Consider the following 15,491-nt stretch of genomic DNA (forward strand, 5'->3'; position numbering starts at 1 on the left):
TGGATGTATACAGTGGCATTGTATCCAACTCGTGCAAACTTTATCATTATTTTTTCAGCCAAGATCTGTGGGTTGCCCCAAGCTCTTTTTTATATTCCTGGTGTAGCCTCAGATGCTGAACAGGGTCCTGGCCCCTGTTTATACATTCTTGCCTAAGCTCTGAGCTTTAGCAGGGCAGTAATGTCAAGCGCTTTATATTTTCACAGAAGGAATGTGGTATCTGGGGTTTGGAAACTGTTCTCGTCTTCTTTTTGGGTGTGTGTGCGTAACTTAACTTTCTGCCGTCTTAACTGGCTGTGGTTTTTGACTGAGCTCTACTTTCTGTTTCCGTGTTTTCCTCGCAGGCGCAGCATGAAAAAGCCAGCATGCGCATAACGTGGAAGAACTCTGGGATTCTTTAGTGCTTTGCGTCACATATCCTTGGGGTTTTAATCAAAGAGAGACCGGGACCCCCCAGACCCTTCACAGGGCTTCACCGGCAATGTCTGGATCTACTCAACCTGTGGCCCAGAGCTGGCGGCCAACTGAACCTCGGTACCCACCTCACGCCATGTCCTACCCAGTGGCAATAACTCAACCGCACATGGTAAGTTGTGCATGCTCTTCTTGCCGGTCCTTTCAGTTTCGTTAGCAAATGCTCAGTTATTTGATTTTGCTTTGATGTCTAAATTGACGTGTTTGGTGAAAAAGACATCGATGGATGACTGTAAGTTGAGATGGCAACCTTTATATGAAAGATATTCAAGCGGTCTTAATTCACTGGCTTTTCGGAGGGCACTGAGATATAAAAGGTTAAACTGAAATACAGAATACGCAGGAGTCCGTGGATATAATATAGAGTATGTATGTAATGATTGGTACTGGATTAGGACTAAGAAATATTAGATAAATATTTTTAATCGTTTGATATAACCATAGGTTTAGTTGATTAATAATAGATCAATAATAGATCTATTATTATTATAGATCTAAGGAGCCCCGTGGCGCAGAGTGGTAAGCTGCAGTACTGCAGTCCAAGCTCTGCTCACGACCTGAGTTCGATCCCGACGGAAGTCGGTTTCAGGTAGCCGGCTCGAGGTTGACTCAACCTTCCATCCTTTCGAGGTCGGTAAAATGAGGACCCAGCTTGCTGGGGGTAAAGGGAAGATGACTGGGGAAGGCAACGGCAAGCCACCCCGTAAACAAAGTCTACCTAGCAAACGTTGGGATGTGACTTCACCCCATGGGTCAGGAATGACCCGGTGCTTGCAAAGGGGATGTTTACCTTTTTAATAGATCAATAATAGATATGAATTAACAAGTTATAAAGCTGGTTGAGATAAGAGTTGATGACGGATGCTCGTATGTATTGTTTTAATGTTACTTGGACACAGATACAATGTTATTATTATCATCCCCTTTTCTTTTCCCTATCTTTTTTCTGTACCCTAATTATAAAAACAAAAATTATTTAATAACAACAACAACAAGTGCTCAGTCGCTCGTGCTCTGGGTGGGACCTGGTATGGCTGAGTTTTTCATGTGTGATTGAGAAATGTGTGGGGTTTGTCGGGGTGGAGCATCTTCCAGTTTCTAGCCCTGGTTGAGAGGTATGGTGGCAAATGTGCCAGCAGGTGGGTGCAAACCTGTGCACAGTTATGCATGATTTGGGGCTGAAGACCTGTGGCATAAGACAGGAGCTACTTGAGATGGGACATCTGTGTGGGCTTACTGGTTTATGAAGAGTGGGACTTTGCTCTTGCAAGATTGCTACATCTCTCTGAAGTACAATTAAGAATTGTGCTAATTCCTCGTCTGCACTAGGTTGTGGCAGAATTTAAAGCCTTCCTTTGCCTAGTGTGGAGAGCCAGCTTGGTGTAGTGGTTAAGAGCGGTGGTTTGGAGCGTTGGACTCTGATCTGGAGAACTGGGTTCGATTCCCCACTCCTCCACATGAGCAGCCTCTGCTAGATAGCCTTAGATAACCCTGGCAAGCATTTGGATGGGAGACCTCCAAGGAATACCAGGGTCGCTACGCAGAGGAAGGCAATGGCAAACCTCCTCTGAATGTCTAGTGCCTTGAAAACCCTATGGGGTTACCATACGTCAGCTGTGACTTGATGGCAAAAAAACCTCAAACAAACCCTATTACAATTTTTGCATGGCTTGTATTTTCCATCTGTGCAAATATTGTATTGAAACGCTATGTTTTGCGTTTGGTTGCATATTTTAAAAAGCTGTGTTGGAGCTAATATCTCCTGGGAGTTGTTTTGGAGAAATGGCACGGGGAGCGAGCTCTCTTGGCCCCATCCATCTCACGGGGCATCTGTTGTGGGAAGGGAAGGTGATTGTAAGCTGGTTTAAATCTTCCTTAAGTGGTGGAGAAAGTCTGCATATAAAAACCAAATACTTTTCTTCTTCCTCCTCCTCACATTCGGTGGGCACCATGTTGTTGACCCCTGACCTAGAAACTTGGGGGATTTTAAAGTGAGGTTGTCTGAAACCCAAATTCTGTGGTGGTGGTGGGTCACATCCTTCCCTACCTGTCTGCACAACCATGAATATACTCCTCCCCGTATTCACCGCTAGTCAGTGTTCCTCGACAGATTCAAGGTTGGTAACGTTGGTATGTCCTTGTTATCCTTAGCGAACATAGTGATTTATCTCTCTCCCCCACCCTGTGCTTACAGTTGGGTAAAACACGAGGAGAAAGAGAGAGTCTGGCGAGGAAGGGAAGTGCGGTTAACCGCCCGCGTGGCCTTCGAGCGTTTTGCCCGCGCCCCCTTTTCTCGCTCGTTTTTTTCCGCCCGCAAGGCCTGCTGAATCAGGAGGCGCCGAGGGCCGTTCTGTGCGCACGCACTTATCACTTCCTGCCAGGCGCTGACCTTTGGCGATGGCACCTCTCGTTGAGGGTTTGTGTGATTTCCTCAGGCGGGCGGCAGAAAGGATGTGGGGAGGGGCAGGGCAACGGTCGGGAGAGCCGCCGCGGAGCTGTTCCCGGGGGTGGGGGGCCTGTCCTGAGGAAACCTCTAACATTTTCTTCTCTCGGACAGGCGAAAGGCTCTTGCCGGCTCTTCATCCTTTTAACAAAGCAAAAAAAAAAAAAAAAGCAGGCCAGGGGAGGGCTGGCTGAGGAGACAAATAACCTGCTTTCCTCCCCCCCCCCCAGCATTCCACCTGAAGAAGAATTCTGGGGAATATGAAGGCGTGCTCACTAGTTTGTGATATTTTAATTCTTTGCAATCAAAGGAACTGTGCATGTGTGAAGTGCCGTCAAGTCGCGGCTGACTTATGGCGACCCCAGGAAGGGGCTTTCGAGGCAAGTGATTCTCCATTAAGTGGGAGAGAAAGTCAGCATATAAAAACCAACTCCATGCAGAGGAGAGATTTTTCCTGGGCGGGGAAAGAAGCGAACAGCCTCTCAGAGAGGTATGACACTCAAGCGCTGAAGTCAATGGTCACTGTATTTGGCGCATTAGAAGGGATTCTGGAATCACGGACGGTTGAGATGTCCCAGTCATTGCCCAGAACAAATGCCTCCAGTGGCCAGCCTCACCTGGCAAGTGCCAGAGGAGGAGAGAGAAGCAGCCAAGCCCTTCTCCATCAGTCTGGCTGAGATTGACTCACAGGCATCTTTTTAGGAAGGGCTCTGTTCTACCTGAACTACATAAGAACATAAGAAAAGCCCTGCTGGATCAGACCAAGGCCCATCAAGTCCAGTAGTCTGTTCCCACAGTGGCCAACCAGGTGCCTCAAGGAAGCCCACAAGCAAGACGACTGCAGCAGCACCATCCTGCCTGTGTTCCACAGCACCTAATATAAAAGGCATGCTCCTCTGATTCTGGAGAGAATAAATATGCATCTATACTAGTATCCATTTTAACTAGTAGCCATGAATACCCTTCTCCTCCATGAACATGTCCACTCCCCTCTCAAAGCCTTCCAAATTGGCAGCCATCACCATATCCTGGGGCAGGGAGTTCCACAATTTCACTCTGCGTTGTGTGAAGAAATACTTCCTTTTATCTGTTTTGAATCTCTTGCCCTCCAGCTTCAGCTGATGACCTGGCGTTCTAGTATTATGGGAGAGGGAGAAAAGCTTCTCCCTGTCCTCTCTCCCCAAACCATGCTTAATTTTATAGACCTCTACCATGTCTCCCCTCAGCCACCCTCCCCTCAGAGTTGAGTCCAGTAGCACCTTAAGAGACCAACAAGTTTTTCGGGGTATCAGCTTTCAAAACACAAAACTGTGAGACACCCAGAGGCAAAGCTCCCTTCATCAGCTTTGACTCTTGAAAGCTCATACCCCAAAAATCTTGTTCTTCTCAAAGGTGCTGCTGGACTCAGATGAAGAAGAAGAAGTAGAAAGAGGAGGAGGAAGAGGAGTTGGTTTTTATACCCTTATCTTTAAGGAATCTTGAACCGGCTTACAATCTTCTTCCCTTCCCCTCCCCACAACAGACACCCTGTGAGGTAGGTGGGGCTGAGAGAGCTCTAAAAGAGCTGTGACTAGCCCAAGGTCACCCAGATGGCATCATGTGTAGGAGTGGGGAAACTAATGCAGTTCGTGTGGAGGAGTGGGGAAACCAACCCAGTTCATCGGATTAGCCTCCGCTGCTCATGTGGGGGAGTGGGGAACCAAACTGGTTCTCCAGATCAGAGTCCATTGCTCCAAACTACCGCTCTTAAACACTATACCACACTGGCACGGAGGCAGCCGTGCACCCCCCAAAATAGTATGACATATGGACCGGTCACCTTGGAGCGAGACAAAAAATAAATCTGACTCGGCAGCTTTGGAGATTGCTAGCCGAGGACAAGATCAGTGGCACAATGCGCTCTCTAGAGCCTGTTGTTTCATTCATACTGATAAGAGACACACGAGCCATTGAACAGAGTTTACACGGCTGACTCTTATCTGGAGCAACGGGTCTGATTAGAAAGGAGCTCTGGGCTCCCTTGGTTCGTCTTGAATCTGCAGTGTGTTGAAACGGCGCTGGGTCAGGCCGCTCCGGGTCAGGCTGACCGCCTTGATCGATAGTCTCTCTTTTGTTCCTTGGAGAATTAAATGCCAGGAATTCGTGTTTGCTGGAAGTTGTCAACGGCGGTAGCCAGGAGAGGACAATCTTAGGTTATGTGGCAATCCCAGCCAGGAATTGTCTTCAGTTGAGTAAGTAGTGAGACACCCTCCTTTATTCTCCACATCCGAGTCCACCACTCCAAACCACCGCTCTTAACCACTACACCATGCTGGCTCTCATCTTACCTTATTCATATACACCCCACGCAGGTATCTCCTTCCCCAAACAGAATTTGTATGCCTCAAGCCGGGATTAACTGTTTAGAAGAAGCTAGGTAGACAGTTCTGGGACCGGCTGGCCTACTTAATCCACTTAGGTTGACAGGTGGGTGTGAGAGGACCTCTCTGGATTCCAGTTTCCCAGGCGTGGTCCCCCTTTCCACCAGAGCCTCTGTGCGAGAGATGAGGGGGTTGGAAAAACACCCTCCTCCAGGCTCAGAGCAAGAGTGTGCCGCATCCTCCTCGGCCTGCTCCCACCTGACTTTAAAAACAGCCTCAAAGGCTGCCACCCCCTCCCTAGAGGGCCCTCCCCTCATCACATATGAAGCTGCCTCATACTGAATCAGACCCTTGGTCCATCAAAGCCAGTATTGTCTACTCAGACCGGCAGCGGCTCTCCAGGGTCTCAGGCAGAGGTCTTTCACATCACCTACTTGCCTAGACCTTTTAACTGGAGATGCCGGGGATTGAACCTGGGGCCTTCTGCATGGGCTCATGGGCCTAAATGGTTTTTTTTTTTTTGCCATTTTATCTTGAATGGTACTCTGGCCTTTGCAAGTTCAGCTTTGTTGCACGTAGGTGCACGTGTGAGGATCTCAGATATACAGCAGCTCTGTTTACTCAATGGCCCTATAAATGATTCACAGAGAGCCGTGTTGGCTTTGTAGCTGTTTTGTTTGTCGCATATCTTATTGCTTGGGTGTTACACGTAGTTTTCCATTGCTGATTGCCGTCCTGCTGCTTGGAAGGTGCAGGGAGGTGAACAGTTACGACCATATGCAGGTCTTGTTTACACACACAGATTTACAACATAAATATTGAAAGTTGCCTGTCTTCCTCCTTACCTTTTGGTGCTTCCTTCACAAACATAATTTGATCAGTTAGCTTTCATTCTACATTTAGCTGTGGTGTTGGTGTGATGGGAATATCCTGGGTTTTTTTTAGCAGTAAAGAATCATAGAATCATAGAGTTGGAAGGGACCACCAGGGTCATCTAGTCCAACCCCCTGCACAATGCAGGAAATCCACATCTACCTCCCTCCCACACCACCAGTGACCCTTACTCCATGCCCAGAAGATGCCCAAGATGCCCTCCCTCTCATCATCTGCCTAAGGTAATAGAATCAGCATTGCTGACAGATGGCCATCTACCCTCTGCTTAAAAACCTCCAGGGAAGGAGAGCTGACCACCTCCTGAGGAAGCCTGTTCCACTCAGGAACTGCTCTGTCTGTTAGAAAGTGTGTTTAGCTGGAAACTCTTTTGATTTAATTTCAACCCGTTCGTTCTGGTCCAACCTTCTGGGGCAACAGAAAACAACTCGGCACCATCCTATATATAAAGAGGGGAAGAGAGTGAATACAATCTCATAGAATCATAGAGTTAAGTATACCAGGGTCATCCAATCCCCTTCACAATACAGAAAATTCAACACTACCTCCCCACCCCAGTGACCCCTACTCCATGCCCAGAAGATGGCTAAAAACCAAAAACCCTCCAGGATCCCTGGCCAATCTGGCATGGACGAAAAATTGCTTCCTGACCCCAAAGTGGCGATTAGATCTACCCTAAGGGCCACGAGAGCCAAACAGTGATGCAACCCTTCCCGCCCTTCCTCTCACGATTTGCCTAAGGTCATAGAATCAGCATTGCTGACAGATGGCTATCTGGCCTCTGCTTAAAAACCTCCAAGGAAGGAGAGCCCACCACCTCCTGAGGAAGCCTGTTCCACTGAGGAACTGCTCTGTTAGAAAGTTATTCCAAATGTTTAGCAGGAAACTCTTTTGATCTAATTTCAATCTGTTGGTTCTGGAGGGGCAAAAGTTGACTGTAGATCTGGAAGGTTGGAATTTACAGATTTTTCTCAACTGTTGGGGAAGGGCTGTGCATCAGTGGTAGAGCATCTTCTTGGCCTGCAGAACGTCCCAGGTTCAATGTCTGGCATCTCCAGTTGAAGGATCTGGCAGTAGGTGATGTGGAAGTCCTCAGCCGGAGACCCTGGAGAGCTGCTGCCAGTCTGAGTAGACAATACTGACCTTGATGGTCCTATTCAGTATAAGGCAGCCTCATGCGTTCATGTGTGTTTATGTTACTTGCTGTGTGGCCTGTCTCTTTTCAACGGGGATGTTTGGTCGAGCCCCATCTCTACTGGACTGAAACCAGATGGCAGCTAGCAAAACATGAACTGGGCTACGTTTGAGTGGAAGTCCAGCAACTGCGAACAGCAGGTACTGAACATTGGAGAGAAGCTATCTAAACAAGGTTGGCCTCTGCAGGACCTGGGAGAGCTCCCAAGCAAAACAGAAGTGGCTCCCTTTATTGCTTTCGGGAGTGACCCGCTGCACATATCGCTTTGGGGGGGGCGAGCTAATTGCTCCCAGCCTCCATTGACTCCAAGTTCCCCCACGTCAGGTTTGCTAATTACTTCCAGCTCAACCACTTCATGCTAGCGCTTTCCTTTTCAGCGGGTTTTTTTTTTTTTGGTGTGTGTGTGTGTAGAAATACAGCGGTTTTAAATTTCTGCCGATATGCATCCAAGGCTGAGTCTGAATTCCCTGTGGGGGGGGACCATAGAGCACACCAGGAGGTCCTTCCAGGCAATGACTCTGCAGGAGGTGAGGAAATCATAATTGCTGATCCCCGCTGGCAGCCGAGTGCACGCAGTTGGCTCGAGCTCTGTATCGTCACCTTCTCCTCTTCTGTGCCTTTTGAGACTGAAAATCATTCAGACACACTGTGTTATACAAAAGGAACAACATCGTGAGCCAGCGTGGTATGGTGGTTAAGAGCGGCAGACTCTAATCTGGAGAACTGGGTTCGATTCCCCACTCCTGCACATGAAGCCTGCTGGGTGACCTTGGGCTAGTCACAGCTCTCTGAACTCTCTCAGCCCCATCTACCTCACAAGGTGTCCCTTGAGAGGAGAGGAAGGGAAGGAGATTGTAAGCCGGTTCGATCCTCCTTAAAAGGTAGAGAAAATCGGCATATAAAAACCAACTCCTCTTCTTCTTCATTGTAGGCAGGCTGCAACCCGAGTATAGTTTTTCTCACTTCTGTATTAGTCTTAAGTACAGGCTGCCTCCGGGTCACAGCTGGCTTTTCTTCTGAGCAATATGGTAAGCCTAGCAATGGAGCTGAGAGGTTTCAGAAATTAAAAACTGGTCCTTTTCCCCCTTTCTCTGCCACCTGACGTATAATGGGGCTCTGGCATGTGATGCTTTCAGTCCTACTGAATTCAGTTGGCTTTGCTCAAGAGAAGAGAGTTTAATTATCGTATCTAAATGAGCCCGACAGCCTCAGTTTCTTTAGGGTCAAAGGATTTCCTAGAAATCTCTCCGGGTGCAGAGGAAAGGGGCAGAGGTTTCTCGACGCTGCCGAATGAAAGCAGTCATTAAAAAGAAAAGGGGAGTGAGAAAAGCCGCAGGACTTGATGGGTCTGTCTGCCGCTGGCGGCCTCTCAGCGGCGTCTTGCGTGCTGGGGAAAGTGGAAATGGTTCTGACCCGCATTAGTGATAGATAAGGTCAGCTTTAGAAGGAATCCGGGGGAACTGTTGCGCCTCTTTAATGGTGCTATGTGGAAAAAAAAATTAAGTCTCCCTGACAGTTCAGCTTTTTTCCCTTTCTTACGATTTTTTAAAACTGCCTTTTGCTCCTTCAGACAAACTGATGCACCTCGCAGGAAACAAAATTGCGCAAAGCCTTAGCCTTTGATTGGGCTAAACATCTGCGGGCAAAAGATAACGCATCCTTTGCGGCTGCCCGGAATTCTTTACCAGGAAGAACGGCAAAGGAGCTTGAGTCTTGTTCATGGCAACCGAAATCAAGGGAGCGTGGCACATGTCACAGTTGGCCACGGGGCAAGGAAATCACATGAGCATTCTGCCACTTGCCCATGTCATTAAATGTGGCTGCTTCCTCCAAGAAGAAGAAGAAGAGTTGGTTTTTATATGCCAACTTTCTCTACCACTTAAAGGCAGAATCAAACCGGCTTACAAACACCTTCCCGTCCCCTCCCCACAACAGACACCATATGAGGTGGGTGGAGCTGAAAGAGCTTTGACTAGCCCAAGGTCACCCAACTAGCTTCATGTGGAGGAGAGGGGAATCAAACCCGGTTCTCCAGATCAGAGACCACCGTTCCAAACCACCACCCTTAACCACTACGCCACACTGGCTCCCAAGTGGCTTTAAACACGTGTACACATGAAGCTGCTTTCTACGGAATCAGACCTTTGGTCCATCAAAGTCAGTATTGTCTACTCAGACCAGCAGCAGCTCTCCAGGGTCTCAGGCAGATGTCTTTCACATCACCTACTTGCCTAGCCTCTTTAACTGGAGATGCCGGGGATTGAACCTGGGACCTTTGGAGTCATGCATGGGTTAGGCTGTGCGCTGTGGGCCTGTTTTTGACTTGCAGACCCTCCTAAGAACAGGTGCCCAGAAGAGCTTTCCCAGAGGCCCTGGTGTTAGTGATACTCATTGATTCAGGCGCTTTGTTTGATCTGGGGAGTGAAAAGGTATCATGTTTGGTACTGAGAAAGAAGAGGAAGAGTTGGTTTTTGTATGCCGACTTTCTCTACCTTTTAAGGAGAATCAAACCGGCTTACTATCACTTTCCTTTCCTCTCCCCACAACAGAAACCCTGTGAGGTAGGCTGAGATAACTCAGAAAGTGCTGTGACTAGCCCAAGGTCACCCAGCAGGCTTCATGTGTAGCGTTGAGGAAACCAACCCGGTTCACCAGATTAGCGTCTGCTGCTCATGTGGAGGGGTGGGGAATCAAACCCAGTTCTCCAGATTAGAGTTCACCACTCATGTGTTGCGTACAGGCAGGGACCAGGCTGAGGTGCTTGTAATAATTAGCAGAGTTGTTCCCACGCTGACTGACTGGCCAGCCCAAGATTTATGGCTCTTCCTCCTCACTCCCTTCCTGGGCCAGCTGTTCTGCATCACTCGCTGGTGTCGGCTCCTGCAAACACCTACGACCAATTGCCTGCAATCTCGTGCTGCGATGCCTCTCCTGCAAACTGAGCCGAACCTTTGATATTTGCCGGCTAACTGGGCTGGGCAGGTCCGGAGGTGATAACCTTCTCTGTTCCTCTGCTCCTTCCCAATATGCACCACCTTCTTCTGCATCTGTTGTCCTTGCTGGTTCAGACCTATGGTCCAGTCGCCCTGGTAAGACTTCCACCGGTGCATCACCCTGCTCTGCCACCCCTTCCTCCTCTTCTTCCGAGGAGAGTTCAGGCTGACTCACGACATCATGTGAAGGAGTGGGGAACCAAACCCAGTTCTCCAGATTAGAAGCTGCTGCTCATGTGAAGCAGTGGGGAATCAAGCCCTGTTCTCCAGATTAGAGTCCGCCGCTCATGTGAAAGAGTGGGGAATCAGGTCCGGTTCTCCAGATGAGAGTCCACCGCTCATGTGGAGGAGTGGGGAACCAAACCCGGTTCTCCAGATTAGAATCTGCTGCTCTTGTAGAGGAGTGGGGAATCAAACCCAGATCTCCAGATTAGGGTCTGCTGCTCTTAACTACTACACCACACTCTTCCAGGGTCAAGCAGTGATCACCCATGGGGCTTTTTCAAGTCTGAAGCCAGAGGGGTGGGGGCAGGGGATGCCCAGACAGTTCTGGAACATAAGAAAGGCCCTGCTGGATCAGACCAAGGCCCATCAAGTCCAGCAGTCTGTTCACACAGTGGCCAACCAGGTGTGAGGTTTTTCAGCCAACCTTGGCAATCCCAAAAAAGTCACCCGCTCAGACAGGCAGGTCTAAAGCAGGTAAACATTTATTCAGGAGCCGCAGGTACAACATGAGCAATCCACAGTTTCAAAGCTGCTAATGGCGAACCAAACTACAAAGCATAACTTTAAGCATGGAGTCATCCCAGGTGCAAAGCTAAGCGGCCTGGGAACTACGAGATAACAGTGCCTGGTAGGAAGCAGGGAGTGAGCAAACCATAATACTGAAGTTGCCTGCTAGAGACTTAAGGTCAGAGCAGGGGGGAGGGAAAGGAGGGGAAACAGCCTGAACAGTTCAGAGGAACAAAACCAAAGAATAACATAGGAACAGGAATGGGCCTAACTCCTGTCAAGAGCCTGTCTGAACAGCATGACTCCTGACCGCTTGAACACACAGAGAAACCAGATGCACTCATAGATAGGTAGATATACTTGAATAGAAACAAGCAGGACTCTTGACATTACAGCAAAACCAATAGATATACTTGAGCAGAAATAGGCATGACTCTTACACCAGGGGCCTCTAGGAAGCCCACAAACAAGACGACTGCAGCAGCACCATCCTGCCTGTGTTCCACAGCACCTAAGATAATAGGCAGGCCCTTCTGATCCTGGAGAGAATGGGGATGCGTCATGACTGGTATACATTTTGACCAGAAGCCATGGATAGCCCTCTCCTCCATGAACATGTCCACTCCTTTCTTCAAGCCTTCCAAGTTGGCAGCTAGTAGCCACAAATACCCCTCTCCTCCATAAATTTGTGGCCAAAGTCAACTAGGGAAGGTCTTGATTGGCCAGCTCCTGTGAATCCGCCCACCTTCCCATCCCAGTTTCTGGGGCAGTTTCGCACTGATTAGTGGGTCAACCTACATGCGGGACTTTAATTTTGTTTATGGGACAACAGGTGGGTTGGAAAGAGAACTCTGAAGGCCGAACCTGCATTTGATGGGTGGCTGTGCCAGCTTGGAATGCAGGGCATATGCCTACCAGGAAATAAGGTCAACAGGAGTCAGCAGCTGCTGAAGAGCTTAAAGACCCTTTTGCCTGCAACTGGACCAGGGTCGGTTCCAGGTTGTTGGGGGGCCTGGGCAGACAGTTCCCAGGGCTCCCCTCTTCTCCTGTGTCCACCACCAGCCACTCATGGCAGCCCGCGGGCCTTGTGTTTGACACTCCTGACGTAGAGTGTGCTTTGTGAACACGTGCAGCTGCCTTATACTGAATCAGACCTTTGGTCCATCAGAGTCAGTATTGTCTACCCAGACCGGCAGTGGCTCTCCAGGGTCTCAGGCAGGGGTCTTTCACATCACCTACTTGCCTAGTCCCTTAAACCGGAGATGCCTAGGATTGAACCTGGGACCTTGTGCAAGCCAAGCAGATGCTCTGCCACTGAGCCACGGCCCCTCCCCAGAAATAAGTACACATGAACACATGAAGCTGCACTATACTGACTCAGACCTTTGGTCCATCAAAGTCAGTATTGTCTCCTCAGACTGGCAGCAGCTCTCCAGGTCTCAGGCAGAAGTCTTTCACATCACCTACTTGCCTGGTCCCTTTAACCGGAGATGCTGGGGTTTGAACCTGGGATCTTCTGCATGTCGAGCAGATGCTCTACTGCTGAGCCACGGCCCCTCCCCTTTTTCTCTTACTGTTCTTTTAAGAATTGTGGCGCTCTTTTTAAAGAGTGTTTATGTAGGATTTTGAGAGACTTTGAAACACCGGCTGCCTCAGTAAAAAATACTGAGTCATCTGCTCTGTAGCTGTTTGTTCTGTGAGGCTTTAGTGGGCCGCCCAAGCCTTTGTTTTCAAGGGCTTTTCATGAAAGATGTGGTCTTGGGCTGCGCCTTAAGTAATTAGCTCTTTGATCATTTCCCCTCTTTATGACCAAGCCACCTTATCTGCTAATAAGGAGCAGCTGAAATATCAGGCCCTCTGAATAGGCTCCTTTGTGGAGGGGAACGGGAGAGCTTTTTAGTTAATTAAATTACAGGGGTTGGGATACTGTACTTTTGGGAGGGGAAGGAGTAAGAGGGATGGGTGTGCATTTAATAAGCATTTGCATCCTTTCTGTTGTGGCTGTTTAGGTTATATTCTGGGGGGGGGAACATAATAAAGAGAAGCGGTCAGCGTGTCGGACTAGGATCTGGGAGGTAAAGGTAGTCCCCTGTGCAAGCACCGGGCCATTACTGACCCATGGGGTGATGTCACATCCTGACATTTACTAGGCAGACTATGTGCCAGTGTGGTGTAGTGGTTTGGAGTGATGGACTCTGATCTGGCTTCCTCGGGAGGTGGTGAGCTCTCCTTCCCTGGAGGTTTTTAATCAGAGACTAGATGGCCATGTGTCAGCAGTGCTGATTCTATGACCTTAGGCAGTTCATGAGAGGGAGGGCATCTTGGCCATCTTCTGGGCATAGAGTAGGGGTCTCTGGGTGTGTGTGTGTAGGAGGTAGTTGTTAAATTCCTGCATTGTGCAGGGGGTTGGACTAGATGACCCTGGTGGTCCTTTCCAACTATGAGTCTATGATTCTATGAAACGGGTTTGATTCCCCACTCCTCCACATGAAGCCAGCTGGGTGACCTTGAGCTAGTCACAGTTCTCTTAGCTCTCTCTCAGCCCCACCTATCTCACTGGGTGTCTGTTGTGGGAGGGGAAGGGAAGGTGATTGTAAGCCGGTTTAACCAGCCCAATTCACCAAATTAGAGTCAACTGGATGAGGACAAGACTTTAGTGTCCTGCTCATCTCTTCACTGTGAAGTTACATTTTGTGCACTCACACTCACACACATAAACTGTACACTATATTGTGCAAATTCTGAAAAATGCTATACATTTACTCAGTTTGCATAGTTTATACATAATTTAGCTTGCCCTGGCTTGGGGCAGAAATGTGGATTATGTGGGTGCTGAATTTTAACATGCGAATGCGGAGTGTGTGTGGTGCTGATTATGGGATGTGCTAATATATATAATGCCAGTTAGTTTGTTGTGAGTAAATGGATCCAGTGCCGAGAAACACCCAGCTCTGGTTTTCGTTTTTGTTTCAGGATGTCGGGCTCTTGGAATACCAGCACCATGCCCGAGATTATCCTTCCCACCTCCCCCCTGGGTCTATTTTGCAGCCACAGCGGAGAAGGCCGTCCTTGTTATCGGAATTCCAGCCAGGAAATGAAAGGTAAGAACTTCAGAGCACTTTCAACACTTCTACCTTGCGCCAGTATTTCATAGAATCATAGAGTTGGAAGGGACCACCAAGGTCATCTAGTCCAGCCCCCTGCACAATGCAGGAAATTCACAACTACCTTCCCCACACACACTCCCAGTGACCCCCTACTCCATGCCCAGAAGATGGCCAAGATGCCCTCCCTCTCATGATTTGCCTAAGGTCATAGAATGAGCATTGCCTACTGATGGCCATCTCACCTCTACTTAAAAACCTCCAGGGAAGGAGAGCTTACCCCCTCCTTCTGGGGCAACAGAAAACAACAGAAAACAGCAGGGGGGGTTGGACTAGATGACCCTGGTGGTTCTTTCCAACTCTGTGATTCTATGAACCTGGTTTGATTCCCCACTCCTCCACATGAAGCCAGCTGTTTGACCTTGGGCTAGTCACAGCTCTCTTCGAGCTCTCTCAGCCCCACCTACCTCACAGGGTGTCTGTTGTGGGGAGGGGAAGAGAAGGTGATTGTAAGCTGGTTTGATTTTCCCTTAAGTGGTAGAGAAAGTCGGCATATAAAAACCAACTCTTATTCTTCACAGACCCTGACCCTTGTCATTACTTCTATCCTACATGCCTTTCCCTCATTAATATTTTTATTTAATTCATTTATACTCCGACTTTCTCTCCAGTGGGTCCCCAAAGCGACTTACACCATTCTAATCTCCTCCATTTTATCCTCACAACATCCCTGTGAGGTAGGTTAGGCTGAGAGAGTGTGACTGGCCCAAGGTCACCGAGCGAGCTTCCATGGGACGAATGGGAATTTGAAACCGGGTCTTCAGGATACTAGTCCGACACTTTTAACTGCTATATGTCACTGGCTCTTGTGGAGTTCAGCTACTCTTTGCTCCACGTTACACATTTGGAGATTGGAGGAGTGTTATGTTGGGAATAGTTGCGTTGTTTCCCCATATAAATTATCTTGTGCGTGCGCATCTTTAACGCCAGGGAGGTCAGGCTAAGCTGTGACTTATAATTGGTCTGATCTAGGCTGAAAAGGATGGCTTTAATCAGATTTATCTGTAGAAAGGTTTGTCCTTAACATAAGAGCACCTGAGCAAGAGAACGGACTCCTCAGAGAGGCTGTGGTAATTATTTATCGTTGAATTATTGTCTACCTTGTCTCAGAGGCAAGGGGTGCATAAAAAAAGCAAAGCCCCTGTTTCCCTTATGAATTTAACTTTCTTCGTCCTTTCCTGGCTTGGACCTCAGCTGCGAAGGGCAGCCTGAAAAGGGGAAGTCTTGCTAGGATTCCAG

General features: G+C 48.6%; 1 protein-coding gene across 1 annotated transcript in view; it reads left to right on the forward strand.

The window, feature by feature from the left end:
- Positions 1-457: 457 nt before the first annotated feature.
- Positions 458-15,491, forward strand: part of NCOR2 (nuclear receptor corepressor 2) — a 242,578-nt gene continuing 227,544 nt past the window's right edge. The window contains exons 1-2 of the mRNA XM_056859087.1: positions 458-586; positions 14,062-14,189. Coding sequence (XP_056715065.1) covers positions 482-586; positions 14,062-14,189 — 233 coding nt within the window. The 5' untranslated portion in view covers positions 458-481. The remainder of the gene's footprint in view (positions 587-14,061; positions 14,190-15,491) is intronic.

The sequence above is a fragment of the Euleptes europaea genome, chromosome 13 (assembly GCF_029931775.1).
Source record: "Euleptes europaea isolate rEulEur1 chromosome 13, rEulEur1.hap1, whole genome shotgun sequence".
In the NCBI taxonomy this organism is placed as follows: domain Eukaryota; kingdom Metazoa; phylum Chordata; class Lepidosauria; order Squamata; family Sphaerodactylidae; genus Euleptes; species Euleptes europaea.